Source organism: Lagopus leucura, unplaced genomic scaffold, assembly GCF_019238085.1.
Source record: "Lagopus leucura isolate 7727_CA_CO unplaced genomic scaffold, USGS_WTPT01 Super-Scaffold_100073, whole genome shotgun sequence".
Classification (NCBI taxonomy): Eukaryota; Metazoa; Chordata; class Aves; order Galliformes; family Phasianidae; genus Lagopus; species Lagopus leucura.
In genome coordinates, this window is record NW_024962314.1 from 197869 (window position 1) to 225337 (window position 27469).

A 27469-nucleotide genomic window follows, 5' to 3' on the forward strand; every position below is an offset into this window, starting at 1 on the left:
TGTGCTAACCAAAAGCCCATCGCCATGCCTCAGTTTCCCCATTGGGAAGGTGGGAACCGTCCATCTCAGGGCTGCGTTCCTCTGCTGTCCCACAGCTCTGGGGGGAGCACGGGGGGCACAGCACATATTGAGCAGCACTGGGTTCTGCGCCCCATGGTGCAGCTGCCCCCACCCTGACCACCTCATCCCATAACTGAAGGGACCAGATGACGCAGGAATGCAGGCTGGGGCTGGCAGCCCCTGTGCCACCCGTGGGCTCAAACAAAGCCCCCGTTGGGGCAGCCAGGGCAGCTCCCACCATGCCAATCCCCCCCCCCCCCCCCTTACCCCCCTTTGGGCCATGCAGTCCTCGTGGCCGCAGCCGGACAAGTTTTGATGCGAGGCAGCAGCTTAGGGTGGGCTCAGGTTTCCTTTAGGTTTTCTATATTTATCTCTGTGATTTAATGCCAGCGCCGGGGTTTAAATGGCACCGAGCAGTTGGCGCAGGGAAACGGAGCAGCCGTCCCCGAGCCGTGCACACGTCCTCCCATGGAGCTCTTTGAGACCAACCCTTACTTTTTCCCAGAGCAGAGGTTTTACGATGGGGAAAACTTCCTGGGCTCCCGCTTGCAGAGCTATGAGGCAGCCGCATTTCCCGAGCGGCCCGAAGTGGCTCTGTGCCCCGAAAGCAGAGGGGCTTTGGAGGAGAAGGACTCAATGCTACCCGAGCACTGCCCTGGGCAATGCTTACCGTGGGCTTGCAAAATCTGCAAGCGTAAAACAGTGTCCATCGACCGGCGTCGGGCGGCCACGCTGCGGGAGAAGCGGAGGCTGAAGAAGGTGAACGAAGCCTTCGAGGCGCTGAAGCGCAGCACTCTGCTCAACCCCAACCAGAGGCTGCCCAAGGTGGAGATCCTGCGCAGCGCCATCCAGTACATCGAGCGCCTGCAGAGCCTGCTCAGCAGCCTCAACCAGCAGGAGCGCGAGCAGAGGGAGCTGCGCTACCGCCCTGCTGCACCACAACCTGCTGTGAGTGAGGGGATGGGTGGGGATGGGGGGCAGGAGCCGGGGTGGGTGGTGGTGGAGGAATGGGGTGGTGGCGCTCAGGTTGCTGTCCCTACGGGCGGGTTGTTGGGGGGCTGATGGCTATTGCGTAGTGGGTCGATGGTGATTGGTGGGGAGTGGGAAGGTTTAAGTCACAGAAACCATTGTAGAACCATGGGATCATAGAGTTGTGGAATCGTGGGGCTGCAGAACCGTGGAATCATGGGGTCACAGCACCATGGAAGCATGGAGACATGGAATCATGGGGTCATAGAACCAGGGAATCGTGGAACCATGGAGCCATGGAAACATAGAGCGCTGGAATCATGGGGTCACAGAGTCATGGAATCATAGAGTCAGAGTCATGGAAACACAGAGCCATGGAATCATAGGGTCACAGAGTCATGGAATCATGGGGTCATAGAACCATGGAATCATAGAACCACGGAACAATGGAATCATAGAACCATGGAAACACAGAGACATGGAATCATGAGGTCACAGAGTCATGGAGTCAAGGAATCATACAGTCATAAAATCATAGCACTATGGAATCATGGAATGATGGAACCATGGAACCGTGGGGTTCTATATAGCACAATACAATGCATTACAATACAGTGCAACGCAATATGGTACCATACAATACAGTGCAATGCAGTAACAAAATGCTGTAACAACAGCTATGTAACGTAACATAAAGTAATGGGAGGTAATACAACGCACCAGGCCTGGCCCCCTGGTGCATGGGGACTTGTCCCAGTGGGGAGCACCACTGGTTTCTCAGTCCAATGGCATCAAACTGGGATCCAGGCAAGAATCCTTGAGGCAGTGGCATCCTGCCCTAAGCACGCAGGGTGTGGCCAGGCTCCATCCTCCCCACCATGAGATTCTGGTGGCTGAAGCACGTTTTTGGGGGATATTTTTGTCTGCTGGGGGATGGTGGCATGCGCCTCCTGGCTGCTGAGGCTTTGCAGGAGGGAATGTGGAGCTGTGGATAAAGGTATGGGTGATACAGAAACAGATGAGAGATGTAAATGATGTATAGCTACAGGTGATATATAGATTGCAGATGTGTCGGTATGAATAGAGATTATGTAGATGACAGGTACAAATGATACAGGTATAATATGTACGTATAGATAACATTGAGACAGATGTAAATTATATATAGATGCAGATGCCAGATATCTACATGTTAATACTGATATCAGTGGGCTTTGTAAGAGGGAGAGACTTGCAGAGATTCATCCTCTTTCAGACCTTTGCACTGAAGGACCAATTCTTTGGTACCGCCAGGCTGCTCCTGCAGCACAGCTTCACGTCCTGAGTACAAAATCAATGATCTGGGGCAAAACCAAAACTCCAATCCATACGCCTTTCCAGTGTCAGTCGGAAACAATTCCAAGCATTCGTGTACTGGGGGCCTGGAGCGAGCAGTGAGCTGAGGTTTAGGGGTTCCCCAGCAGCTCCTTGGTGCCATCTTTTATTTAATGAATCAATGAAGTGATTTTCACTAAGTGGCTGTTTTGCCCAAGGATGCTTGTCTGTTTTTTTCCTCATAATTGCTGCCTACAGAAATACTGCATAGCAAGCAGGTGGCCATGCACCCCGAGCCCAAATTGGGTTTTTCCGGCATTCATGGAGATTAATGACCAACCATGGCACTGATGGATCCCCAGGACCCCAGATTTCACCATCTGCTCTGTGTCTGTGACCACGCATTGGTGCCATGCTGTGGGGATGGGGGTGTTCGGGGGGCAGGCAGTGGGGTTTGGCTGGTGGAGGTGGGCCCACGGGTGGCACGTTTGTCCTTGCAGGCACCCAGTGAGTGCGGCTCCGGCAGCTCGTCCTGCAGCCCCGAGTGGAGCACACAGCTGGAGTTCAGCACCAACCCTGCAGGTAAGGAGCTCCCAACCCTCCATCCCAGGGACATCACAGCACTGGGGCTGGGCATCCCTGAGCCAAAACCCACAGCCAGTGGACAGGAGGAGCCTCATCCTCCCCTCACCCTCATGTTGGGTGAACCCTCCAGCACTGCCTGAGCGCAGCTCAGGTTTCTCCCATTGCCTGATGTGCTGGAAGCAGCCCTCAGCAGCTCCACGTCCCTGTCCCATCAAGGGTTCATCTGTGTCTGCCCCATAACCCAGCTCTGCCCATTGCAGCACAAAGCACCTGTGCCGAGCTGCCTCTCCCACCCCCTAAAAGCTTCCCCAAGTTTCGCTGCCCGTTGCCATCTTTGAGGAAAGGTCTCAGCCCTCAGGAGGGGTTCTGGGAGCAGTTCCCTGTGTCAGTGTGGTCACACAGGGCGGGGTCATGGGGTCACCATCCCATTGCTCTCCCCCTCCTCTCTCAGATCACCTCCTGAGTGACGATGCAGCGGAGGACCGCAACCTCCACTCGCTCTCCTCCATCGTGGAGAGCATCGCCGTGGAGGACGTGGCCGTGACGTTCCCGGAGGAGCGGGTCCAAAACTGAGCTGGCGCAAAGCCCCGCAGCTCTCTGAGCTCGAAACGGGGTGGGATTGAGATGCTGGAAGGATCCAGATGCTGGAAGTCATAATTACCCCTCCAACACTGTGGACAGCAGCGCTGAAACCGCCCGAATCCTTTCCCACTCCTCTCCAAAAGCTCCCACCGGTGGAAAAAAGAAAAGGGGAGAAGTGTGATGGTGGTGGCTGGCGGCGGCCCCGGGTCCCCCAGGCTGGGGGCTTTTCTTCCTTGGGGGCCAACATTTGTGCCACAGCCAATGTGGCTGTTTCCAAGTTGCTCTTTGACCAAGGTCTCTCTCCGGCGGGCTGCCTTCGCTGGCTTTCCTGCTGACCGCTGTGTGCAGTTGCCATTTGTTTGTGTTTTCTTTTTTAATTATTATTTTTGCTAACTTATTTTGATTTTTTTTTTTTTAAATAAAGGCATTCTTGTTTGAATTGCTCACGTTTCCCTTTACCGCTGTTTCATGTCGTGCTAACCTCCCCCAACTCTTAGGCTGTGGTTTTCTTTTCCTCGTATCAGAAAATCCAAGGTCTTTGGATGGACATCAGTGGATGCCTCATGCTTAAATCAGCCCTGCAGAGACCACTGAGCTCACTGGCTCGCTTCTGGGGCTCAGACCTGTGCCCCAAAAGCATTCAGGGCATCAGGTGATGTTGACTCTGTTTTCCATGGGCTCTAGAAAGAAGGCTCAAGCCAGCATTGCTTTAAAATCCTGTTTATTGGAACACACATACATCCTTTCCTGACCCGATCCAGGGTTTGGAGTCCATGCAGTACCAATAATATGACGAAAGAAGTAGGGCATTGGTAGAAAGGGTTCACCGACTCTTCAAATTAAAAAAATATTTAATACTGTATTAGGCAAATAATACACCAAAAAGACATTGTGACTGTATAGCCTCTCAGATATTGCACTTCCAGACAGCACATGATAAGTATAGGTCATTCCAGCCATCAATAAATATCACACCAGAAATAGGGGCCACACAAGGCAAACGTGGCATGAGGAGATGAAGAGATCCTACCCTACGGGGGAGAAATGGGAAGGGCTGACAGCCTCCTGGATCACCCCTGCCTGCAGCCTGGAGGCAGGAGGGGAGAGCATCTCCTCTGCACCTGGAGGGAAGGGACGGGTCGTCCCAGGGTGCTGGGTGCCCCTGCTGTGTTTCCCTGCTCCCCAAGGTCAGGCCTGACAGCATCCAGGCCAGCAGTAAGCCAGACTGAAGCAGTCCAACCCTTCCCCACTTTGGGGCACAGCACAGCCCAAAATGCCCCCACCACCACCTCAGAACGCTCCTTGCACCCACAGCAGCCCCTTCCCACTCTGCCCTGTGCAGCGTCCATCCTGGCACTGGCTTCAGCCCCTCTGTCCCACCCAGGGCAGATCCTTGGCCATCTCCCCCAACGTCAGGATTTTCACGCAGAGCTGAGCCTGAACCCTCCTCGTGATGCCCGGGGCTCCGGTGAGCTGGTGTGACAGTCTATGGCATATTGGCAACATGAACCAGGCAGGAGAAAGGTTTCCAAATATTGCAGCCCACTTCTGGGGCATCTCCGCTTCTCTGATGGGCTGCACTTCCACCAGGGATGAAACAGGCACCTGGTGAGCACATCCAGAGCCTGGCTGGTGCGAGGTGGGGTGGGCAGAACAGCCACAGGCGGGAGGCACAGGGAGCCAGGGACAGCAGTGGGGCGCACAAGCAGAAGGGAGAGCAGCCTTTTCAGTCCATGGCAGTAGCACTGCGACATCTGTTGGTTCGGGCCGAGAAACAGGCACAGGCTGAGCTCTGGCCTTGTCCTGAAAGGCAGCTGGCACTTGGCTGGATGGATAGTGGGGATGTGCTGAGAAACAAGGTGGGAACGGCTCCGTGAGGACAATGGTTCATCTCCATCTGGGGACCAACGTGCCAACAAACCCACAGCTCCTGGCACTGGAAGGCATGCACTGAGGGACAGCAGTGTCCCAGGAGAACCTGCCACCCTCACTCCAATGAGACCCCTCATTTAGGATGGCATCTTGGGGACACCAGGGACTAGACAACTCATATGTATCACCCAGACCAGTGCTTGGGATGCTGAGCATCTCTTCTGCATCATCCCAGCATCCTGTGAGCTTCAGCAAGCAGCAGGCTGTTCCCCAACTGCACCCCAGTAGTGAGGCAGATCTTGATGATAGCAGGCACCCTGCCTGGGTCACACCAGCAGAGCATGCTGGTCCTCCTGCTCCCCTCTTGGTTCCCACCCAGCTCTGGTCCTTGCACATACCCAGGGCTGGGCTGGCTCCCATCACACTGATCCTCAGCACGAGTACGTCCGGACCGTGGAGGTCTCCAGCCGTGGTGACCCAGAGGCACCAACTGGAAGAGAAATAAAAAGCAGAGCATGGAATTAGCGGCTGCCCCAATTAGTCCTCAGCTTCCCACCAACGCATTTATTCGGCAGCAGTTGTGTACTAAAGCCACGTGAATCAAAGTGAGAGGCTTTGTACCTTCGGGGATGGGTCAGAAGGTCTAGGACAAGTGGCATAGAGCTATCTGGCCCAGCAGGGAGCCTGCTGGGAAGGGGTGGCATACCTTCTGGGGGCATTTTCTTGGCAGGGGCGGATGGAGGTGGCAGTGGCACCAGGCTGGTGACGCGGAAGCCGGCGGGCAGCGTCTCAGCTGAGCCACTGAGCATGTTGATGCTGTGAACGTCCCGCGGGCGGAAGCGCTTTCTCCAGGACGGGGTCCGACGGAAGGTTTTGTCATCACCCTGGGATGGAAGAGCAGGCTGTGAACCCAGCAGCAAGGACCTCCCACCCTTGTGAGATATCCTCACTGCGTTCATCTAACTGCGTGGGTGCCAGCATGCCAAGAGAACGCAGGCTGTGCAGAAGTGTGTGATAGGTTGGGCCAAGGATGTAGGAGAGATCTCTGGCATCCCATGAGCTGGGCTTCATTCTTCCCAGCACGCCCATCTCCTCTCCACCCTGCCTGCAAAGATGTCAACACAAAAGCCCCAGTAAAAACCCAAAGGGAAGCGCATAGCTGTGTACTCATCTGGAAGCACCTACTTGTCTTCATGCTCTAAAGAGAGCTCTGACCAGCTCTGCTATCATATCTCATGCAAGAAAGCTGTATGTAGGACAGATCTAGATAAATTCCCACCTTCAGTGACTCAATGTGAACAGCTTTCTGGCTGCATAACAGGGTATCTCCAACCCACGCTTTACCAGCTGCTATGTGTCATGTCCAGAACATCTGTGCTTCTAAAAGGCTACAAAAAAAAGTAGCTGGCAAGGAAAGCTGGGTGATTCCTCCCCAAATTCAACCCACTGAGCACTAGAAGAGACGCACAAGACCCTACCTCACTTGCCTCCATAGACAGTTTTGAATTTTAAATGATTTAGTTTTAATTTATTCCATTGTTTATGCAACTGCTAGTTGTCTTCCCAGGATAAGCTGGGAGAGGGAAGCAGTTCTGTTTCTCCTATTTCTTAAACAAGAACAGGAACCCAGCACAATTTGGGCATTGGAGAGGTTTGGTACTCACATCATCCAGCCTCCGATCTGTGCCCAATGCAAGCAGATTGTTGAACTCCCTTTCCAACACTTGTCGAGCCTGAAAATAACATCAAATGAAACACTCTCCATCTATGGGAGCAGCTCTAAGCACAACTCCCCAACCCATCCCAGAGAACGATGGAGAAAAAGCCCATGCACCATCAGGGTGCTCTGCTTTGAAAGGCAGAATTGAGTTGGTGGGACTGGTGGAGTCACGCTGCAGCTATGTCCCATGCCAGCCATCCTCCTCCAAAATCTCCCACGGAGGCCCTCCTTACCTGTGTGTTCTGCGTGGGGATTTGCAACACGAGAGCCAGACTGTTGTGGTCGAAGTTTTCGTCAAGGGCCAGGAGTGCTCCATGCACCCCGCTCTCAACAAGGTTGTTTGCGTACTCGCGGAGCCCGATGGACTGGATCCAGTGAATGACCTGGTCATTGGTCCACACCAACACATCTGCAAAAGAGCAGGAGCACGTTTCAAGGCAGCCCAGACAGTACTCTTGGTTGTGCAGTAGGCTGGGATGTGCTGGAGTCCTGGCACACAGCCCCAGGCTGAGCCTGGCGCTCTCCTTCCTGGGCCAGCAGCAGTGCCGTGTAGCTCAGTGCCAGGAAAAGCTCACTTCGAGTTACCAAACTAAATGCAGAAATGACAGGCAGAAAACAACCGTGAAAATTAATGCTAAGAGGCCTGTATTGATGATGTAATTAGGGGCATTATCAATAATGAGTTGTAATCTAAGCACAGGAGATCTCAGGATAGCCAACAAGGAAGGGGAGCTTGATAAGCTGGGGGGTGTCCTGAGTACCTGAAAGGGGCAGGAGAAGCTCACCTGATGCTGGGACAAAGCCCTTTTTGTCTTGACACCCCACCACCCTACTCATGCCTGACTGGGGTGAGCTTAAGGGTACTTGGAGCAATCTGCTGGGGAAATACTGCAAGGACAACAGCCCTACAGGAGTGAGTGCTGCTCACAAATACTGGTTTTCATTTAGCAAGGGCTGTGTTAAGAATACGAGACAGGAGAGAGACCATTACTGGGCATCTCTTCAGAGGTTCTTGTCAGCCTTTCCAGAGCAGGATGGTGGATGTGGCTGCTGACCTTTGATTTCGTGCTGAGTCTCTTCTCGCCTCCTCTCAAGCTCTTTGCGGTCGTAGTTGAGCCTCTTCAGGCACATAATGCCATACTGTAGGCTGGTGCTGCAAGGACACGAGACATCACCCAACCTTCAGGAGAGCAGACGCCTTGCATGGACCCCGCAGAGGAACCCACTTCCCTATTAACTCTCCATGTGCCCAAAGGATGTTTTAGTGTAGGATTGAGTCATCACAGATGAAATTCAAAGGGATAATCTTAGCTGGAAGCTGGGGAACATCCCTCCCTTTTGTGGTAATCCCCCAGTCCTTCAGTTTTATCCTGTTCTATGAGCAGGCTGTCCCAGGTTTGGCCTAGATGAGCCACCCTCCAGCACTGAGGCTGGACAAGAGGAAAATCCCTCAAAAGTCCTCATCCCCTGGTCCACACGCAGGTACTGCACCTCAAGGACCTCCCAGAGGAGGGGACTCACCGGTGGAAACTGTCCACCATCTTCAAATGCACTCTGAGGTCTTTCTTGGTGAGGTGGTCCAGCATCCGTGCATCAACAAGACACTCCATGAAGTAGCTGCGATACTGTGGGAGGCCCAGGCTGGGCAGCCACTCATTCCCAATCCACTCGTGGTTCATGTCCCCATAGGCCAGTGTCTGTAAAAGCAAATGGAGAAGCTAGGAAAAAAAAAACAGGGCTTAGGAGACCTGCAGGTCAGTGCCAGCTGAGGGAGCTGGAGATCCCTCAGGAGATCAGTGACAGCTCAGTGCTGCAGCACGGGGGTCTGCTGTCCTGAGGACTACATGGGGACTGGGGAGTTCAACCCTAGTTTGGGCTGGAGGAGCTGGAGGGAATGGTTCTGCTGGCCGTGGCCCACGTTCTGCTCACAGAGCAAGCACCGGGCGCAGGCTCAGCTCCAAGCAGGACTTGCCACATGCTGATGCCCCACGCTCATTCCCTGGGTGCCCCATGGTGTCCAGCTCTCCCTCCCACATCCACCCCACGTACCGCCCAATGAATGCGACACCGCAGGGACCTCACCTGTGCCCAGCTGCCTTCCTCTGTGTCCTAAGCGTGACACATGCAGCATGTCAATAGAAAGGACAGGTAAAGTCAGTACATGGCAGCATTGCACTGTGACGGCTTATGCCACGTGTGCCAAGCGTGGGACCCCCTCAGTTTGATGTGATTCTGGTGGGCTTGGGGGGCTCAGCTTTGCTAGCAGGTGCTGGGGACATCCCAGTTCTGCAGGGCCCAGGATTCATGACATCTCTGTCAAGCAAGGATGTTGGATGGGGCTTTTTTAACAGGTCTTGGGCATTAGCTGGCACAGACACTGGGACTTAGACATCCATCATGGGAAGTACGGGCAGCTCTTGGGTCACCTCAACAGCTGGAGAGAGACACTTAAGCTTCAGCTCATGGGTCACAAACCATGACAATCTGCCAATTTTGCAGCTTGTTACCATGGGCTGGTTGCTCTCAACCTCACAAAACCTACAAGGGAAAGTGTGGCATTGTAACAGCTGTAACTCTGAACTCTCTGTCCTGCCAATAACAAAGCTCTGTGCCACCCAGACAGCAGGCATTCAGTAAAATGCCAAATCAATTCACACTGCCAACCCAAAATGCTGCGCCAGCTCTGAGATTCAGACAGAAGGTCATTAAGTTGCTGAGATGGGAGCATGGCTACACCTCTCCAAAGGACCCAGAGCTCTTGGGAGCGTGGGCACATCTCTCTGAGGAACCTTAAGCTATCAACCAGTGATAATGACAGCAGGGGCAATATTTGGGTGTGCTATTGTCAATGGATGGTGACTTTTCTGGGTGTTGGCTGACCAGTGTGTGGCTCAGTCTCATGCATCAACTGAGATCACTCTTGTATTTTGTCTTTCTTTCCTGTTTAACTCATAACTGACACTAGAAACCCAGCGAAACCCACAGGGGCTTGACAAAGGAAAATGCATCTGATGGTTTTTAAGCCAGCTTTAGAAATAGTTGGGATATTGAAGGCTGAAAGACGGTTTCTAGACAGGTGCACGGTGCTGGCCAAGAGCTGACACATGAGACACAGCAAAGATCCCCTTCCCTGACGGGGTTTTTAGTGCCTCAGTGCACGTCTGGAGCCCAGCTCGGTAACTGATCCGCTGCAGCAGCAGGGCGGCCAGCCTCACCGTCTTGGTAGACGTCGCCATGTTCTCCATCTCCTCGTGGGTCACCCAGACATTTCCAGAGGACTGGAAGAGAAAAGGGCAGACTGGTCAAAGTGAGCTGCTGTAGAACCAGGGTTCAAAGGTACACAATGGACAGGAGGGTTCAAAGGTGGACACAATGCTGGCTCAGGGTGAAGGAGGATCAGAGCATCCTCGCACGTGGAGCAGAGCCAGGGGGCATCTCGCAGCATCACTGCAGCATCCATGCAGTTTGAGATGGCGACATCTGAGCTGTCCATAGAGCCATAGAGAGTGCAGCAAGGTCTACTGGCATTTTGTCTGCCTTTATACTTCGGTTTTATGTTCACAGAGCCTGCAGGCTTGCCTCTGACAGCTGTGACCCCAGACAGGGCCATGTGAGGGCATGCCTGGGGCTGTTCCTTTTGCTGACTGTATTTCTACAGGCGTGTCTTGGCTTACTGGGGCACCATTAACCCCTTGGGGGCTTTAGGGACCAGCACAAGATATAATCCTGCTATCAGCTCCATATCTTATCCAGGCCAAGTGGGGGATCTGCAGTTACTCTGACTTGCCCCAGGAATTTCAGACAGCCCCAAGGAAAGATTTCTATTGAAATAACTGAAAAAATGGTTCTACTGAGCTGGCCCTGCAAACCAAACACGTGCTGTTTAGGTGGGATCTTATTCCCCCAAGATCTGACAGTGCCCAAGCTTTGCTCTTCACTGGCTGCTCTGCAGGGTCAGCCTCCTGCTGACAACCTCTGTGTGTGAGGATAAGAACATCCGATGGGGTCTCAAGGCAGGAAAGTGCTTCACTCTTGGTGGCAGTAAATGATCTTTGTTCCAGAGGACACGTGTCTGGTGAGCTTACTGGTCCTTAAGGCTTGTCACCTACCCACAGCCTGCACTGAACACTGGCAAGCTCTTTCTTGCCACACTTGCCTGCAATATTGGCAGACAAGAGACCAATGAGCCACTGTGGTCCTACAAAGCCAGGGGATGGGGAAAACAGTTGTGGGGTGGAGTGCTCACCGTCCGTGAGGTGGGTGGTGCCGATGGGCTCGTGAGTGAAACCATCTCCTGGATGGCCAGGCGCAGCTTCAGGCGATGCAGCGCATTGCTGATGCCGATCTCCCTCTGGATCTCAGTGTCAGACAATGCTGACATGATGGCTCCACTCTTCACGTTGGCTCGGCAAGCAGCAACGTACCAGGCTGGCATCCCCACCCAGAGCTGTTGATATAGGGCAAAGTTGGGGACCCACCCTGGCAGGGTAGAGGACACCCTGTCTGCAGCTCCACGTCAAAGCTGCATACCCATGTTGGGCTCCTTTTCTGTTTGGACCTTGCACAGATTGCCTGTGGGCAGAGCAGCTTCCATACATCTATCTCATAGAGCATAGGGAAAGTACACCCACTGAGTCTTTCAACTCAAGAGCTTGAGGAAACCCCAAAGCACAACCCCGCAGACATGAGAGGGACTTGGGGATCTGCTCTGCTCCCCCAGCTCCACTCACTTGGATCTACAGACGCTCCATTGCCACCTCCCTTCTCAGCTGGGGAGCATAGAAAATATCTCCATGCTTTGGGAAGAGGTTCTGAGTTGCTGAACATGGGTTGTTTTGCAGCTACCACCCACAAGCATGGAACAAAATGGGGCTGTGGGGTGCTGTACCCCTGTCAGGGGAGCACACTGCACACTGTGTGTGGGGACAATGTGTGGGCATGCTCTGCCTTACCTCCAGCCAGGACACAACAGTGGGGCCATCCCAGTGAGCAAAAGGCAATCCCTTCCTCCGAGCTTCTTCCAGAAGTTCATGCCTGGAGCAAAGAGAAGCAGAAGAGTGATTTATTGGGAGCCTGAGGGGAAGAAAGTAACTCGCAAATGGGGAAAAGACTATCAGAAGCAAAAACCAGCTGGAAACAAAGCAGTTAAGGAGCTAACATGGCTCAAGAGGGGGCGAAGACAAGAAGTCTTCTCAGCCCTGTGTCACAGCTTAGCAGCCAGGGCCATTTTCTTTCTGTGGCAGAGGAGGTTCACTCACTTCTTCCGCAGGCGCCGATCTTTTTCAGCCTGAGCACCCAGCTTGCCGAGTCCCAGAGGGTCCTGAATGCCCACTTCTGTGTCGGTCAGCAGCACTGTTGGGCAAGCAAGATACTCCCAGGTCACCATGATGTCCCCCATGGCACTGCATGGATCCTTGCACTGAGGTTTTGGGCATGCACAATTACAGTACAGGAGGTGATGGTCTCCATTTCCAACCCATCCCCAGAGCATCCCTTGTCACACTGGAGCCCACAGGGATCCCTGCCTGCCAGCTTTCCCATTTCAAAATGCTCAACATTGATGCAGTAAAAGATTCATGAGTGGAAAAGCAGCTCCCACCACAGGGCTGAGCAACATCAGGGAGGTGCCATGGGAGGGAAACAGATCTGAGAACATTAGATAGAGTGATGGGGGATTGCTATCTCTTGGAGAGCATTAGCACTGGTACAATGCTCAGGTCAGAAAGGTCCACAGGGCAGAAAGGACCAGGGCCTGCCCCAGGATGCCCAGAGCTGGTGGCCTCGATGTCCCCAGGCCAACCGACTGTCCCTGCTCCTCCGCCTGTAACCCCAACACTACTCCAAAGCCAGAGAGGGCCGGAAGGTGTGAGTAGAGCCTGACCCAAGAGAACGCCCGCCCGGCATGCACAGGAATGGGGCTGCTCACAGACCCTGCCCTGTGGCTCCTTCTCTGCTCAGCTGAATCAAGCGGCCCTTCTCTTTTTTCCCGAACAAACGCCCGATGGAGGATTTGATCCCCTTCCTCTTGGAGCCCTTGTGCAAGGAGTCCTGGCTGCTGTTGCTGCTGGGGTTACTGGCCTGTTCCTCCAGCGAGCTGGGGATGGGGGGAGAGGAACAGCAAAGCCTTAGGTTATTGCCGAGCAGCACAAGAGTCGTGGCAAACCCCAGCCCATCTCCACGCCGTGGACTGAGATGCAGCAGGTGCTCCACGTACCTCTTCCCATCCTCCTGACTCAGTGCGGGGTGGCCCAGCTTTTCCAGCCGCAACGTCCTGGGGGAGGATGGGGGAGAAGTCTCGCATTTGATGGTGGTTTTATCCTCTCGGCTTTCATCCCGAGCTGCAGGTGACTAAACAAGCACAGGAGCCATGAGGTTGGATGGCCAAAGCCCAGCTTTGTCCTTGTCCTGCTGCCTGCCCCGGAGCCCCTCACTCTTGTTCCATGGAGGCACGGCCAAAAGAGCCTGCAGTGTCCTGAGGCTTTGCCACGCTCCAGGATAAGCCTGAAGCAGTGCTCCAGTGGTGGCTCGAGTTGCACAGGCAGATGGGGAGGATTCAGCCACAGGGCCAAGATCCTGGGAATATGGGGAATGAGGAGGAGAGAGGATGCAGCTCCATGGCCCAGATCAAGGTGTAGGGACAGACGCTGCTGCCACAGCAGAAAGCTCTGAGGAAGACAGATGGGAATGTCCCTAATACACCCTGTCCCCAAAAGGGATGCTCAGTGTTTGAGGACCCAGTGGCTGTCTGACCCTCCCCGTGTCCTGCAGAACTTCAGGCTGCCAGCTGGACCATCTCCAAGCACCTTATGGGATCCTCCTGCTGAATCCCTGGGGTCCCCACCTCCACCCCACAACTGGTGCACCCTGACCTGGTGTGGGCAAAGCCAGGAGCAGGCTGGAAAAGGGGCTTGGACAAAAACCAGCAGAGTGGGAGCCACTCACTAGCAGTTTCCTCCGGTGCTTCCTCAAGTCGCTGGGCTGATCGCAAGGGAGAAAGCAAGAGAGACACAGAAAGGGTGGCAGTTAATGGAGAAACCCCTCAGCAAACGCAGGCATCCTGTTCCACACCGCTCAGCTGTATGGACACTGGGATGCTGCTTCTACCCTGAGCAGCCACATGCACACCCCGTGCCCACGCTCCCCCCTGCCCCACCAGCCTCCTCACCAGCGTCATGATCCCCATGCGGTCCAGGTCCTGAGCAGCACTGCGGGATGTCAGCTTCGGGGTGGAGCGGCCGCTGAGAGGTGGGGATGAGCTGGCCAAGGACAGAGCCGTCAGCGAGGTGGGGATGGAGGCTCTTTTGCAGAGCTGGGTGAGGTTGAGGCCTTCCATGCTGCCGCTGGTCACACGGGTCTCCAGCTCCTCTGCACGGAGCTCGGTGGATTCCTTCTCCTCTTGGATCATCCTGCAGGAGCAGTGGGCTCAGGGCTCCTGGTTCCACACCATTGTGGGGTGGTCCCCAGCCTCTGGCACCTCCCAGCCATGGGACTTACTGGCACTATGGAAAGGCAGTCTGGGTGCTGTGACTAGAGCCCCTGATCTCTAGGAATGGCAGTAAGAGCCATCGAAATCCACATGAATCAAGGCTGAGGGATGTCCCATTTCTTTTTTTTTTTTTTAAGCAGTGATCTTTTGTGTGAACCGGCTCTGATGTCACCAAAGGACAGAAAGAACCAAGCCCTGTGGATAGATACCCCAGAGCCATTTCCCTGGCTAAAGTTGGAGCCAGACATTGATTTTAGGGCACCAAATCCTCCTCCCCACTCTAAAGCCATTTCATTTTAAAACAGCTGTTGGTTTGGGCTGTGACCTCTACCTGATCTCCTCGTTGATGGCATCCAGCTGCTCCTGGAGCATCATGGCCAAGGTCTGGGCATCCGAGTGCCCACCAGGGGAGAGCACATCCATGGAGCTGAAGAGCGTCTCGCGGTCATCTTCATCCACATCAGAGATCTCAGGATCGCTGTCAAAGGCGTGAGGCCCTGTGGCCAAAACGCTGCCTGCCTGGGTCTGCTCCCAGTCCTGGGGGAACAAGATCCTCTGGTCATACATGGCACCTCCACGACCCCGAATGCCAAACTGGAGGCCTCCAAGCAACACTCAACCACAGTACAGGGGGAAAGCAATCTTGTCATGTTACTTCTGTTCACTTGCCAGGTGAAGGAAATTCCCCCATGTCTCCAGGTCAGGGAGATGGGAGACCAACGTGCAGGGAGACCTCAGTTCTGACCCCAAACCTGGTCCTGTGCTGGCAGGAGGGTGGGTTACCTTTGCTGGCTCCTCTCTCCGGGTGGCGAATCGGCCCTTCTGGGTCCGAGGCAGGGCTGGGGCTGCTCCAAAGGGCTCAGCAGGGGCATGGACCACAGCACCCAGAGGGAAGCGCAGGTCTGTGGCACTGCCCATGTGGGACCTGTGAAGAGAGTTCCATTATGGACATTGCCCATGCAAGGATGCTTCTGTTCCCTGGCTGCTTTCAACATAGCCCTCAGGATAGAGGAGGGGGACAGGGCCACTCTGGAATGACCAGCTCAGCAATACCTCTCTGCTCTGCTGCAAAATCAGGCTCCAGAAGAGAAAAGTGTTCCATTTTCCCAGTCTCAACCCTGTAGGAAGCACAGCTCCAGGCCCTGCCCCACTGCTACCCCCCCTTTTGCTGTGGTACCCACTGAATATCCATACTGTTTTGGCCTGCACTGTCCAGCAACCTCCCAACATGTCTGGAGTCCCCTTGTGTGTGACCGCATCTCCACAATGGCAGTTAGACGAGCAGTGCTTCTTTGTATGTTTGCTTCAATACTTCCACAAGAAAAACCCTGATGAATAAAATCCCATTTGAAACAGATCTTCCAGCCAATTACTGCCACTTGTGGGACCCTGTGCACACCTCCACATCACCTGCTCACCCCTCCTCACCCTAAAGACCATCCACGTGGCTGAGCAAAGCACCCCAGAGCACAGGGTTGTTCCTCCCTATACGCACTGCAATAGGAGGCACAAGGTTTGGGCTTGCTTTAGGAGGACAAAAGCATTTGCCCAGAGCAATCAGCAGATTTTCCACTAGGGTGGGTTTGGTTTCCATCAGAGGGCCATATGTAGGCTCCCCACCCCCAGCAAAATCACCAACATGAGCAGCTCAGCTCGGCGTCAGCTCAGTGTTTGCAGACGAAGGCACAGCCCAAGTTTCAAGAGGATTTAAGCTGTGGAGCTGCTGACAAGCTGCTCCCAAGCTAAAAACAGATAAAGGCGCCTTAGACAAAAGCTGACATTTCAACTGGGGGATTATTCTAGCCTCTGTAACTCAAGCTTTCTGCTAAACTGCCCTTCAAGAAATAAAAAACTAATAAGTGAGCAATGCCCTCATTGCTCTTACAGACCCATACAAGGAGCTCCCATGTATGCTCCAGGCGCTCCTCCAGCACTCTGCTGTCCTTCATCCTCACACATCCTTCCTCACTCTCTCTGCTTCTTCTTTCCAGTGCTGAAATGTGTCCTCCATGCACTTTTGTCTCTGCTGCCAGCAGATTTGAGGTTTGCTGCACCAGCTCCCATTATTTGAATATCAGAGGCTGAGATCTGATGAACTCACCTCACATCCTGCAGCACAGGGCTGGGGCCCCCCTACCTCCCTGCTGACTTTAAATGAAAGTGTGGCAGAGCAGAGAGCTAAATGGGGGTCTGCACTGATGGTCACCATGGCAAGACAGCTTCCTCCTTCCCAGTTCATCCCCCACACACTGGGGGAGAAAGGCGTTTGGTGAAGACCCTGCTGTCATGGGAGACTTCTGCAGGACTGAAAATGAATCCCAGTGAAGAAAATGTTCCATGATCCATGGCAGTTTGAGCTGGGCAGTGAGAACAGGACCTCGATAAAGCCACCCTGGGGTGACACAGCTGAGAGCAAGGTAACACAAACTCCAAGTCCTTTGTGCAGAAAAAGAAATGTATGTCCAGTGTTGGTTTTTTTTTGCCATCAGAAGAGCAAATCTGAGGTCATTCAGTTAGGCTGGGTTGTTCTCCACAGTTTGTTTCTCAGCCCAGGACAGATCTGCTGCGATGCACCACCGTGCAGCTCTGCATCAAGGCCTGCTGGCACTGAAATAACCAATGCCAACAGCATTTGGGGGCCCTAAAAGAAAAGTTCCCCAAAACCATTGCAGTGGGGTGTGTGTCAGAAAGCAGGGTTTCAGCAGAAGCCTCTCACCTTGTATGCACGCTCTCCACAAATGTCCCACTTCTGGTCTTGAGCTGATCAACCTCCAGCCGCAGTTTGTCGATCTCATCCGACAACCTCCTCTGTTTGGGGCAAAACAGATGGGCACAGGGGTTGGTTTTGCACTGAAGAGCAGCCAAGTTTGGGGCAAACCACATCCGCAGCTATTTCCAGGTTTTCCCTCTAAAAATCCCCATCCCATCTTCAAAGTACCTTTGGTACACCAGTAAAGAAACAGCTCATGCAGGCGACAGTGAATGGTGATGCTGGGGCAATGCTGCGAAGGGAAGGAGTGATCACAGACACATGCGTGCTCGAAGCGATGCTGGCTTGCAAGATGAAGAACTGGTCCCACTAAGATGCTCTGGCTTTGCTCCAGGCTGCATGTGCACATTCACCGTGGGAAACAGTCAGCAGCAAGGGATTTACCAGCCAAATCGGTGCTGGGCTCATCCCTCCTGCTGCCAGCACCAGGGGGGGGGAAACTGTGCCTGCACTATGTGACCAGGCTGTCCTGTGGGAGATGCTGGGGAAGCTGCAGGTGGGCAGAAAGGCAAAGGGATGGAATCCTCCAGGCACAGCAGGATCCAGTCCCATGGGCAAATGGGCTGAACTGGGGGGGGGCAACATGCAGGCTGCATCATGCGGGTCTCTGGGCTCTGCCTCTGAGAGCAGGAGTGGTTGGGGAGCACAAGCAGAGCCCTCTAACTCTTCTTCTTGCATACAGGGAGCATCTGGGAGAGCAAAAGCTGCCAGTGAGGGAGAAAGCAGCTCCCCAGCCTTGCCAGCCATGCATGAGACACGGGGCACATCCCAAAAGCTCTTGCTGCTGCAAAAGATGCAACCTTCCAGCTTCAGACTCATCTCACAGACCCTACAGAGATGCTTTATTTGAGAGCGGGGAAGGTGTGAAGACCTGCGGGGATTTCTGCAAGCTGGGCATGGAGCTGGGCATGGATCTCCCCACCAACAGAAAGAGGGGGCTGGGGCTGCCTTGAGGGTGAAGGGAATGTGGCTGCCCCAGCAGCACTGTCACTTGCAGCCAGGCTGCACCAAAAGCACAGAGGCAAACCCTCCTCTAGAAATGAGGACGAAGCCACCACGACCTCACTGCTGTCCTCGGTGGGGGGATGGATGAGCGTGATAGAAATACAGAGATGGGACTGAACATGCCTGTTAGGGAACTGAACCGGGGGTCTCCAGGGAGGTGGGTGGCAGCTTCCATCCACTGCGTGGGTGAGCTTATGGCCTCCTGCTGCTGGGTGCTTTGGGATCCCAGCTCCTCCGAAACTAGAGTGTTTTAGGTGGCACGACTGCCACTAGTCAGGGGTTAGGAGTGAGAAAGCGCAGTCACTAGGGCAGGCTCCCTGCAGCAGCATTTACCTTGTCGTGCTGGTGTTCCTCTATCTGCTTTTGGGTATTTTCCAGCTCTTGTAACAATGTGTTCTTTGAAAAATGAAACAAAAGAAAAGGGAATAAAAACAGGAAAGAAGAAAAGACATCATTTAGGAAATGGCTGTGTGGGGATGGCCAGCGTGGAATCATTACATGGAGGGTGGGCTGGGCATCTAGCAGGAGGGACAATGACGGTTCCCAAGCTGTTCCTCATCTACTTGCCCACGAACCAGTCCTCTCTGCAAACCTCCTGCTCCTCAAGCAGGGCTGCCAGGCCCAGCTTTGTCTCACACTGGACAATTAAGCAGCAATTAAGACATTTGATAGCTAGGGCTTGCAGATTAGGAAGTTTGTCTCAGAGGAGATCAACGCCTCCCGCAGCTGAACTAAAAAATGGCTCCAGCATCTGCACTAGAGAAGTGGCAAGGAGGAAGCAGAGCTTGCAACTGCCTGACCTTTTTGGAAGGCCAAATAGCAGCATTTTTGCCCAGGGATGACCTTGGGAAACATTCTGTGTGTGTCAGCGATGGCAGCAGGCTGGGGAACCCACAGTGCCCCTCCATAAGGTGCCACCACCCCGGTTCTTGTTGTTTGCTGAGAGAAGAATTTGAATTTGGTCCTGTGTGTTCCTGTTCTTTATCCAGAGACATCTGCTGAATGGCTGGACATGCTGGCACAGCCAGGTCTGGTTGGGGACAGGAGGTGCAGAGCAGCAGAGAGATAGACCTGTGCCTGGAGGCATTAGCAAGGAGGTGCACCTCCTCTTTGGTCTGATTTGGGGGACCAGAGAGTCTGGTCCCAGCAGGAACCCAAACAGAGATGAATTACCATGTGCTAATCTCTCGTTGATGTTTCAAAGTTTATCCCTGCTCTGGATCACCCACTTCCCAGCTAATTGCATTCATGCAGTTGAAAGGAAAGCCTGGCTTCCTGAGTGAGCAGGATGGGAGCTGGGATGCTGCTCACAGACACTTGGAGAAGGCAGATTGGTCTGGCAGCAGGGCCTGGTGAAAAGGGAGGTTTCAAAGCAGCACGTGGAGGGCTAGGGGATGAATGCTGCATTTTTTCCTGCAAAATGCAGTAGGGTTTCATTCTGACAGCTGGGTACAGGCTGCAGTTGAGGCTGCGCCAATGCAGACACAGAGAAGCAAGGGAATGGAGCAGGATGAATCCTGCTGCTGTCAGAAGTGGAGGCGGTGGGGAGTGGATTCTGGTAGGCGAGGGCTGGCTGGAGATGAGGGCACGATGCTGAGCACGCTTCCCTGCAATCCCACCAGCCCTGGCACCTGGCTGGCAACCTGCATGGGATTGATTCCCCATCCCTGCATGGGTGCTTCCAAACTCCTGTGCTGCAGCTGGCAGAGGCTCCGTGCTGTAGGGGCTGCAGACCTTGCAGCCCTCCAAGGACCCCTTACTCTTAGCCACTACCTTTTCCTCCAAGGCTGCCATCCTCTCCTTGAGGTGCAGCTGCAGCCGCTCGTTGGATTCGCTCAGCAGCCGATCCACAGTGTCTGAGAGCCGCTTGTTGTGCTCCTCGTTCATCTTCTCCCTTTGACGAGCCTGCAGCAGCAAACAGCAACCAGTCACCCCAGATCCAGTGGATTTGCTCCTCCTGCTATGAGGAGCTCAGTGACCTCCCATCTGTTCCTGCTGTTGGTGTCACAGATGACCCAGGGGACGAATCTACCATTTACAGCACAGATGGAATCCCCTGTTGGTTCTCTGCTGGTCTCTGCTATTTCAGGGCCACGGATGAGAGGACAGGGTTTGACTTCCCACAAGCTCGACCTGTGCACCCCCCAGAGCCAGTCACAACATGGTGACACTTTCCAGACTCCAGTGGATCCTCTGGATTTGCAGAAGTTTCTCCACATCTCTACTCTTGGAGAAAGCAACCAGAGACTTCCCCAGCATGACCAAGACCTGGGGCACATGCTGCAATGGCAGCTGAGTGACCCAAGAAACATGCATGGCAGCCTCCCTCAGCTGCCTGCTGAAGAACACAGCAAGACTGTGCATCCTGTGACACACTGGCTACATGTTTAGGGCTGTCCCATGTTTGGGGTCTTGGCTTGATGTTTTGTTTGGGCAGCATATGGAGTAGCAGGCACTCCACAGGATGGAAGGTATTATGCCAGGACAGGAATGTGGAACATTAACAGCAAGAAATGAATACCTAGGAGAGAGGGAAATCACAGTGGACTGGTGTAAGCTCCTAGGTGAGGAGACATTCTGGGCAGGAAAATATTAACCAGGTCCTTCATCTCACTCTGTTTTGGAAACAGCAGTGAGCCACCCCTTTACACTGTCTCCAGGAACCCAGCTGCCAAGGCAAGGGAGAACTGAGGCAAGATCAGGACCTGCAATGACTCCTCCATCCAGGCTGAGCAGCACTTACCCTGGCCAGCTCCTGGTTCTTCTCCTCCAGCTGGCTCTCCAGCTGCCGCAGGTGCTCCTCGATGCTCCCATGCCTCTCTTCTGCCTGGGAAAAGCAGAGCAGCCCTCTCAGATGGCGTTTCCCAAAACCAAAGAAGCCCTCCTGCATCCCTCCTTCCACCCCTGGATTTGCATCCTTTCCTTAGATGTGGCACTCCCTTCTGGTGCCTGTATCTCCAACATGGCTTGCTGTGCTGTGAGCTTTGAAATGACTGCTAGCAAGGGGACTGGAGATGGGGATGCTCCAAAAGCAAATCGGTACTCATCCCAGCACTCTGAAATGTCAGGGCTGGCCATATCCACGACTTCCTCTATGCCTGTACACTCACAGATCTAGCCTGGTTCCCTCTTCCTCCTCTTTGTTTCAAAGTGGCCCCAGAAACAAATGAAGATCACCCTGACCAAGCAGCGTCATCACCTTGGGGAGAGGAGCTGAAGGAAAGGAGCAAACCCTGCATGTGCAGGACTCATCAGGAGTCTTAAAAGCGGAGTACTGTCCCTGCAACCATAGGGAAGGCAGAGGGCAGCAAAGCACAAAGGCTGGGACTGATAGCAGGGCGCCCTGAGCCCACCAGGGGCTGTAGCTAAAGGTGGGCCATCAGACCTGCCTCACCCCCAGTTCCTGCACTGTCCCCTGGCCCCTCTGTCTCCCAGCACCCCCCAGCACCCCACACACTTGCCTTGGTGAGTGCAGCGATGCGCTGGGCCAGCTCTGCTTCCACCTCAGGCAGCGTCTCTGCTTTCCTCATTGTCTGCTGCAGTTTCTGCTCCGCCAGCTCCAGCAGCTCCTGCAGGTGCCGGGCTTTCTCCTCGCACTGTGTGACACATCACGATGTACCACGAGGCACCTGCATCGTGACCCCAGCCTCATTTCTCCCTCCCACATCCCTGGGGTAGAGGGGGCCTCTGGGTCCTGGTTCAATACCTGGCGGTGCAGGGACTCCTTGTTGGCCAGCTCGCTTTCCAGCTTGTCGTTGAGGTCATGGATGGAGGTGGCTTCTCGCTGGGCTGCCAGGTAGCGTTTCTCCAGTGTGGTGATCCTCTCCTCCATGTCCTCCTTCTGAGCCAGAGCCTGAGGAAGTGATGGGACTGTCACGTCCTGATCCCTGGCCACCAATCTGGGAACAACTGGGCCACACAGCTCCTCTGAGCCTGGGACACCCCAAGTCCAAGGATGCAATAAAACCCCTGCTGCACACAAAGATGAGTAGGAAAGGGATGAAGGGAGAGTCACAGGGAAATGTTCTGATGTGGACACAGCTCACTGCCCTGGGTCTGCAGCACACCTGCGTATCGCAGTGCCTGCTATAACATCAGAGCGCTCCTGATGATCTCAGGAACAACCCCCAAAAGCAAAGTCCTCCTCTGGGGAAGGACCTTCACCCTCCTCTCTATGTGTACAATCCCTTCCCAGTCTAAAACAGCTGTGAATGTCTCTGCAACTGCAATGGGCATTGCAGTGCAAGGGGGCAGGGTCTCACCTCTCGGAGGTCCCTCTGGTATTTGCTGCTCATCTCTTCGGATTTGATCAGATCCTTCCTGGCAGTGCCCAGATCCTCCTCCAGCTCAGCAACACTGGCAGCCAATGCAGAGATGTGCTCCTTGGCCTGGACCACTTCGAAATTCTGCTTCTCCAGGAGCTCCTGTAGCTCCACCACTCTCCCTGCCTCATCATCCGGGTGGACAGAGCCATTGGAGAGCCTCTGCAAAGCAGCAGAGAGGAATGAGGATGCCTGGCTGCCCCAGAGCATGGGCTGACACAGCCTGTGGCTGTGCACTGCGTGAACATAGCCCTGCAGGGACCCAGCAATGTGCCTGAGAGGGTGGCATGGGGTTTTTATGCTTTCGGGGGCACTCACCTTCCAGGGAATCTTCTGCGCTGGCTCCTTGGGCTCTCTCTCATCCCTCTCAGTTGCTGGGGCCTCCCGAGTGGCACCTTGCTGCAGAGCTGCCACCTGCACACCAACAGGGATTAATTAATAACAGAGAAATGAGATTGGGTGCTCTGGCTATGAATGAGGCTGCAGAATTTACAAGGTTTCCTCTTAAACATCAAGCCTTCGTGTAAATAGGAACTTCAGAACAGCCTTGCATTAAAAATGCCCAAACGACATTCTTCTGATCTGCATGGGCCATAGTTCACCAAATTCAATAAGAATCCACAAATGTGGCATAGCTCCAAGCAGTTGTAGCCCAGCAGTTCCCCAGCAAGGGCCTGGCATAGGCTTCCAAACACCTCTTACCTGCCGATGGGCATCCACGAGCTGCTCCTCTAAGGTTGCCACTCGCTCTAAGGATGCTCGCAAGCGCTCTCTGACCTGCAGTTGGGTAATAGAGTGGGAAATGTGGTTATTTATTATGATGAGAATGCCCAGGAGCCAGGGAAAGCCGTAGTGCCTTTGATCTGGCTGAGGGCCAGGCTCAGATGGATTCAAGACCAGGGCTCGGGAATGCTCCAGGCTCTTGCTTGGGAGAACAAAAGCATGCTATAGAGGAATAGCTGGGGTTAACCTGGCTCTAGGAGGAGAGCCATGGCCAAGGGAGCTCGGAGATGTCTTTCATCAGAGCAAAATGTTCAAAGCAAATGAATCAGGAAGAACTATAAGTAATGAAAAGAACAAACAGGGTGCCAAAGGCCAGCAGTCCTCATCAGATCCCAGCAGCCCATCTCACCTTTTCATCCAGTGCCTTGTGATGCTCAAAGAGTGACTTGAGTGCCTTGAGCACCTCGACCTCACTGGAAACCCCAGATGGTGACTGAGCCTGACGCTTCACCACGGTCATCCTCAGGGACCGCTCATGCCTCGACACCAGGCACTCCAGGTGCTCCAGCAAGAGCTGCAAGAGAGCAGATGTGAGTTTTTTACCACCTTGGGGCTGGCAATGCTGATATCAGCTCAGCAGCCCACGGCATCCTAGGTTTCTGGGGGCTGAAAGCTAGACAGCATTCTCACACTCACCCGGGTGTTATTGCGCTCAGCTTTCAGCTCTGAGATCTCCTCTTCCCTCTCCAGGAGCTGCTCCCGACATGCACTGAGCTCCCGCGTCAGCGTCGCAAACTCCTGCAGAAATCAGGGCATGGCCATTAGCTGGGAGACCGAGAGTTGGAGCCAGCATCCCAACCCTGCTGCTGGGACCGCCAGCATGGAGCATTTCCCACCCCAACCCAGGCAGTGAGTGAAGGAGACAGCAACACAGGCAAGCTGGGCAGTGATTTATTCCTGGCCTCCCTCTGTGCTTTAGACAAGCAGGGAATGCAACATCCCAGTGTTTAACCACTTGGTTTGATGGCCAAGAAACAGCTCTCTGGCTCCAAAGGTCCTCGATGGCATTAAAGCACGTCTCCCAGTTGCCAACAGTTTGTCCTGAGCCTCCAGTCCTTGCTTCCATCACCGACCTCTTATGAGAGGTGATATCCAGCAAGAAAGAGCTGTGCACAGGGCGATGCCACAGACAAGCTGCAAACCCAGCACATCCCTGGGGATACGTGGACTCCTCAGTAACACAGTGACTGCATCTCTGGCTATGCTGGAGCAGAAAGGATTCCCATGGTGCAGAAGGGTTCATTTTCTCTTTAAAAACAAGCACCATGCACCTGGGTTAGCCCGGATGCACTCACCCACTGCTCCCAGTTGCCATTTTAGGGACCAGTTTGCACAGGGGCTACGCAGCATTTTGCAGCTGGGACTTTTTAGGGTGAAAAATGCAAATCAGAAAACGCTTCGCGAATTTACACCTCTTTCACAGCATGAGAAGGACTGAAAAGGAGAAGGGTTGCAGAAGAGGCTGAGAAAGATTTGCTCGAGCATTAACAAACCAAATTTTGACTGGAGGCTGAGAGCGGTTTCACAGCATGCAAATCTCTTTCACTCTCATTTTCAAGTTAAACAAATAAGAAATCCTTCAAGCTGAAGCAAGACGTCGAGGCTCAGTTTGAATTAAACGCTCTGCTCAGCTCAAAGGGGAACCTCTTGCTGATGTCCCACCACAAAATTAAGAGTGCTTTAATCCCTGTTTGTCCCAGCTACATTTCCCCTCTCCCTTCTCACACCATGCCCTGAGCTGCCTGCAGTGATGTGGTTTTCAGCCTGCAGAACTGGGGGCAGTGGTGTCACTGGTGGCACCACGACCCCATAGTGGGGCAGGACCAAAGTGTGGGGCAGTGGGGAAGAAGGGAAAGAGCAATCCCAGCAGCCAAGCCAGTCGCTGTCCCTATGAACCAGCACATCCCTGCCCATCACCACACCTCAGGGCTGCTCCTGCCTCAGCACTGCTGCAGCACCCAAACCCACCCCCATCACTTCCCCAGGGACTGCTCCAGACTGGCACCGTCCCCATCCCCCAAAATGGTCACCTCGCACCAAAACCTCCCTCACCAGCTCCTACAGCACCCAGGCACCATCCCGTGTTTGCTCTTGGATCACCCCACAGCCCCCTAAACTACAGGGACAAGGCTCTCCCAGCACCCTGCTCCCCCAGCCCATGGATTAGGGCTCAGCACAGCACCGTGCCACAGGCAGATGTGTGCACTGCTGTGTTATGCAAGTGCTGGCACACAAGAGTGAGCAGCATGTGAGCATCCCCATGGATTACACTGGGGCTGGGAGTGGAAAGGGCAGCAGTGAGAGGTACTGAGATGGGGTGTCCCTGTATTGATGGCCGCTCTGGGTTGGGGAGCTTTGGGTGCTGCAGGGACTCAGCACATCCAAAGCCTATAATCTGCAGAGCTTGGAGACCTCTCACTCTGCCCCACAGAAGTGGGGGCGGTGGAGAGGAACGCTCTCTTTGCTGCAGCTCTTTGGAAACCCACAGACATGGGGTAGGAAGCTCAGAGCAACAGAGATGCTCAGCAAATTGCAAGGCAGCAAACAGTGCTGCCTGCAGCATGGGGCAGGTGGGGCAAGGCATCAGGGAAGCCAGGAAAGCAGGATGGACGTGTCACCATGGGGATGGAGATCACCAGAGCCCAGCCCTCTGCACCCTGCTGTGCCTCCTGGACTGGCAGAGCTGTGAATATTGCACCCACAATCGGGCCTTCTTTCCAAAATTCAAAGAGATTAAAAGAGAGAGAAAAAATCAGCAGGAGGGAGTCCCCTGTTGTCAGGGCCAGCGTGCTGAAGCAGTGACAGCTCTATCAGTGACAGCTGTATCCTGGGCTGCTCGGGGCTCAGCATGGAGCTCCAGCCCTGGCCCCACTGAGTGCCCCTCTTGCTGGATCCCATGTACCAGCAGCACGGCTACCAAGCCCAGAGCATCCAGAGAGACAGCAATGCTTGTCCTTCCTTGGGGGAAAGCTGCCAAAAAAATAGCAAAAAAAAAATAGTAAAAAAAAAAAAACCACCAAAAATAGCAGCACCCCTGAGGTGAGACAGGACAGCAGCATGCAATAAAGGTTAGCTGAGCTTGCAGGGCTGGGGGCCACCTGCAAACCTCATTTTGATGCTTTGGGAATAAAAGTAGGAATAATTCACTCCATCACCCATATACATGGCACTTCCATCAGTGTCCCAACACAATGACAGCCACACCACCAGCAGGCATCCAAGAGGATGTGGGGACAATAAGGACAAATGTCCCCAGGCCCCGGAGGAGGACAGGCACACCACAGAGCCCAGCTTCTCCCCTGATCTGCAGGTGCTTTTGCCTTAAGCCTCAGCAGCAAAGAAGAGGCAGAGATTTGCCTGTCCCCTGGCCATGGTCAGATGCAGAGTTGTGCTGCACACATTGGCTCCAGCAAACAGTCAGACTAAGCAGGGACACCTCTAAATGGATTAGAAAGTGGAGCAGAGGTGCCTGATCTTCAATCAAACAAAGGATAATCAGACACAGCACTGAGAGCACCCAGGAGCCCTGTGGGAAGCCCAGCAGCCTGGGAAATGGCTAATTTGGATTGAAACCAAACCACCCAAAGCCGGATGAGTGCAACTGGCTGGGCTCAGCAACAAGCCCCATGCAGGAGGGATGCAGGGGCATGGATGCTTTTCACAATGCATGCAGGGCTGGGGACATGGAGCACCACAAGATGCACGGAAATGGGGTGCTGTGGCTCACGGCTGGGCTCTTTGGTCAGCAATGGGCAAACTCAGGGTTCAGGGTCTCCTGGCTGGGAAATAGGTGCATGGAGACCTCAAGGAGAGGCACCACGGTGGCACTCGTGGAAACTGCCATCTTCCTTTGTCCTTTCCTAAAGGGGTGATGGTTGATGCCAGCACCCTGCCCAGCTCCTGGGGGATTCTAGCAGGCCTGAAAGCCCCAGTAGGTCTGCCCTCCCAAAAAGCCCAGCTCTGGGCAGCCCCAAGGAGCAGTGAGGGTGTGAAGCATGGGG

General features: G+C 54.1%; 2 protein-coding genes across 4 annotated transcripts in view; one reads left to right on the top strand and one right to left on the bottom strand.

Moving 5' to 3' along the window:
- Positions 1-502: 502 nt before the first annotated feature.
- Positions 503-3929, top strand: MYOG (myogenin). Its single transcript, XM_042887170.1, has 3 exons — positions 503-1008; positions 2844-2925; positions 3380-3929. Exons 1-3 carry the CDS (start codon positions 529-531, stop codon positions 3499-3501), a joined length of 684 nt encoding a protein of 227 aa, XP_042743104.1. The 5' UTR covers positions 503-528; the 3' UTR covers positions 3502-3929.
- A 306-nt stretch (positions 3930-4235) lies between these two features.
- Positions 4236-27469, bottom strand: part of PPFIA4 (PTPRF interacting protein alpha 4) — a 42857-nt gene continuing 19623 nt past the window's right edge. Inside the window, exons 3-31 of one of the 3 annotated variants that reach the window (XM_042887175.1) lie at positions 24105-24206; positions 23818-23982; positions 23388-23462; positions 23004-23099; positions 22626-22847; positions 22070-22216; positions 21825-21959; positions 21107-21190; positions 20137-20268; positions 18697-18759; positions 17305-17396; positions 15372-15513; positions 14920-15125; positions 14268-14508; positions 14045-14080; positions 13317-13450; positions 13033-13196; positions 12361-12454; positions 12055-12136; positions 11349-11549; positions 10318-10380; positions 9185-9211; positions 8624-8799; positions 8158-8255; positions 7336-7511; positions 7047-7115; positions 6089-6266; positions 5781-5872; positions 4236-5357 (exon numbers count right to left, since the gene is read on the bottom strand). In XM_042887175.1, the coding sequence (XP_042743109.1) occupies positions 5814-5872; positions 6089-6266; positions 7047-7115; positions 7336-7511; positions 8158-8255; positions 8624-8799; positions 9185-9211; positions 10318-10380; positions 11349-11549; positions 12055-12136; positions 12361-12454; positions 13033-13196; positions 13317-13450; positions 14045-14080; positions 14268-14508; positions 14920-15125; positions 15372-15513; positions 17305-17396; positions 18697-18759; positions 20137-20268; positions 21107-21190; positions 21825-21959; positions 22070-22216; positions 22626-22847; positions 23004-23099; positions 23388-23462; positions 23818-23982; positions 24105-24206 (3459 nt within the window). In that variant the 3' untranslated portion in view covers positions 4236-5357; positions 5781-5813. Of the gene's footprint in view, positions 5358-5780; positions 5873-6088; positions 6267-6707; positions 6771-7046; positions 7116-7335; positions 7512-8157; positions 8256-8623; positions 8800-9184; positions 9212-10317; positions 10381-11348; positions 11550-12054; positions 12137-12360; positions 12455-13032; positions 13197-13316; positions 13451-14044; positions 14081-14267; positions 14509-14919; positions 15126-15371; positions 15514-17304; positions 17397-18696; positions 18760-20136; positions 20269-21106; positions 21191-21824; positions 21960-22069; positions 22217-22625; positions 22848-23003; positions 23100-23387; positions 23463-23817; positions 23983-24104; positions 24207-27469 lie in introns of those variants that run through there. The other 2 variants (XM_042887176.1, XM_042887177.1) reach the window with 2 other exon arrangements.

What these genes read in the sequence shown, in the direction of transcription:
- MYOG (XM_042887170.1), top strand. Translation starts at nt 529, where the DNA reads ATGGAGCTCTTTGAGACCAACCCTTACTTTTTCCCAGAGCAGAGGTTT. An exon ending in CTGCTGCACCACAACCTGCT is followed by an intron (nt 1,009 to 2,843) that starts GTGAGTGAGGGG and finishes TTGTCCTTGCAG; the next exon opens with GCACCCAGTGAGTGCGGCTC. An exon ending in GTTCAGCACCAACCCTGCAG is followed by an intron (nt 2,926 to 3,379) that starts GTAAGGAGCTCC and finishes CTCCTCTCTCAG; the next exon opens with ATCACCTCCTGAGTGACGAT.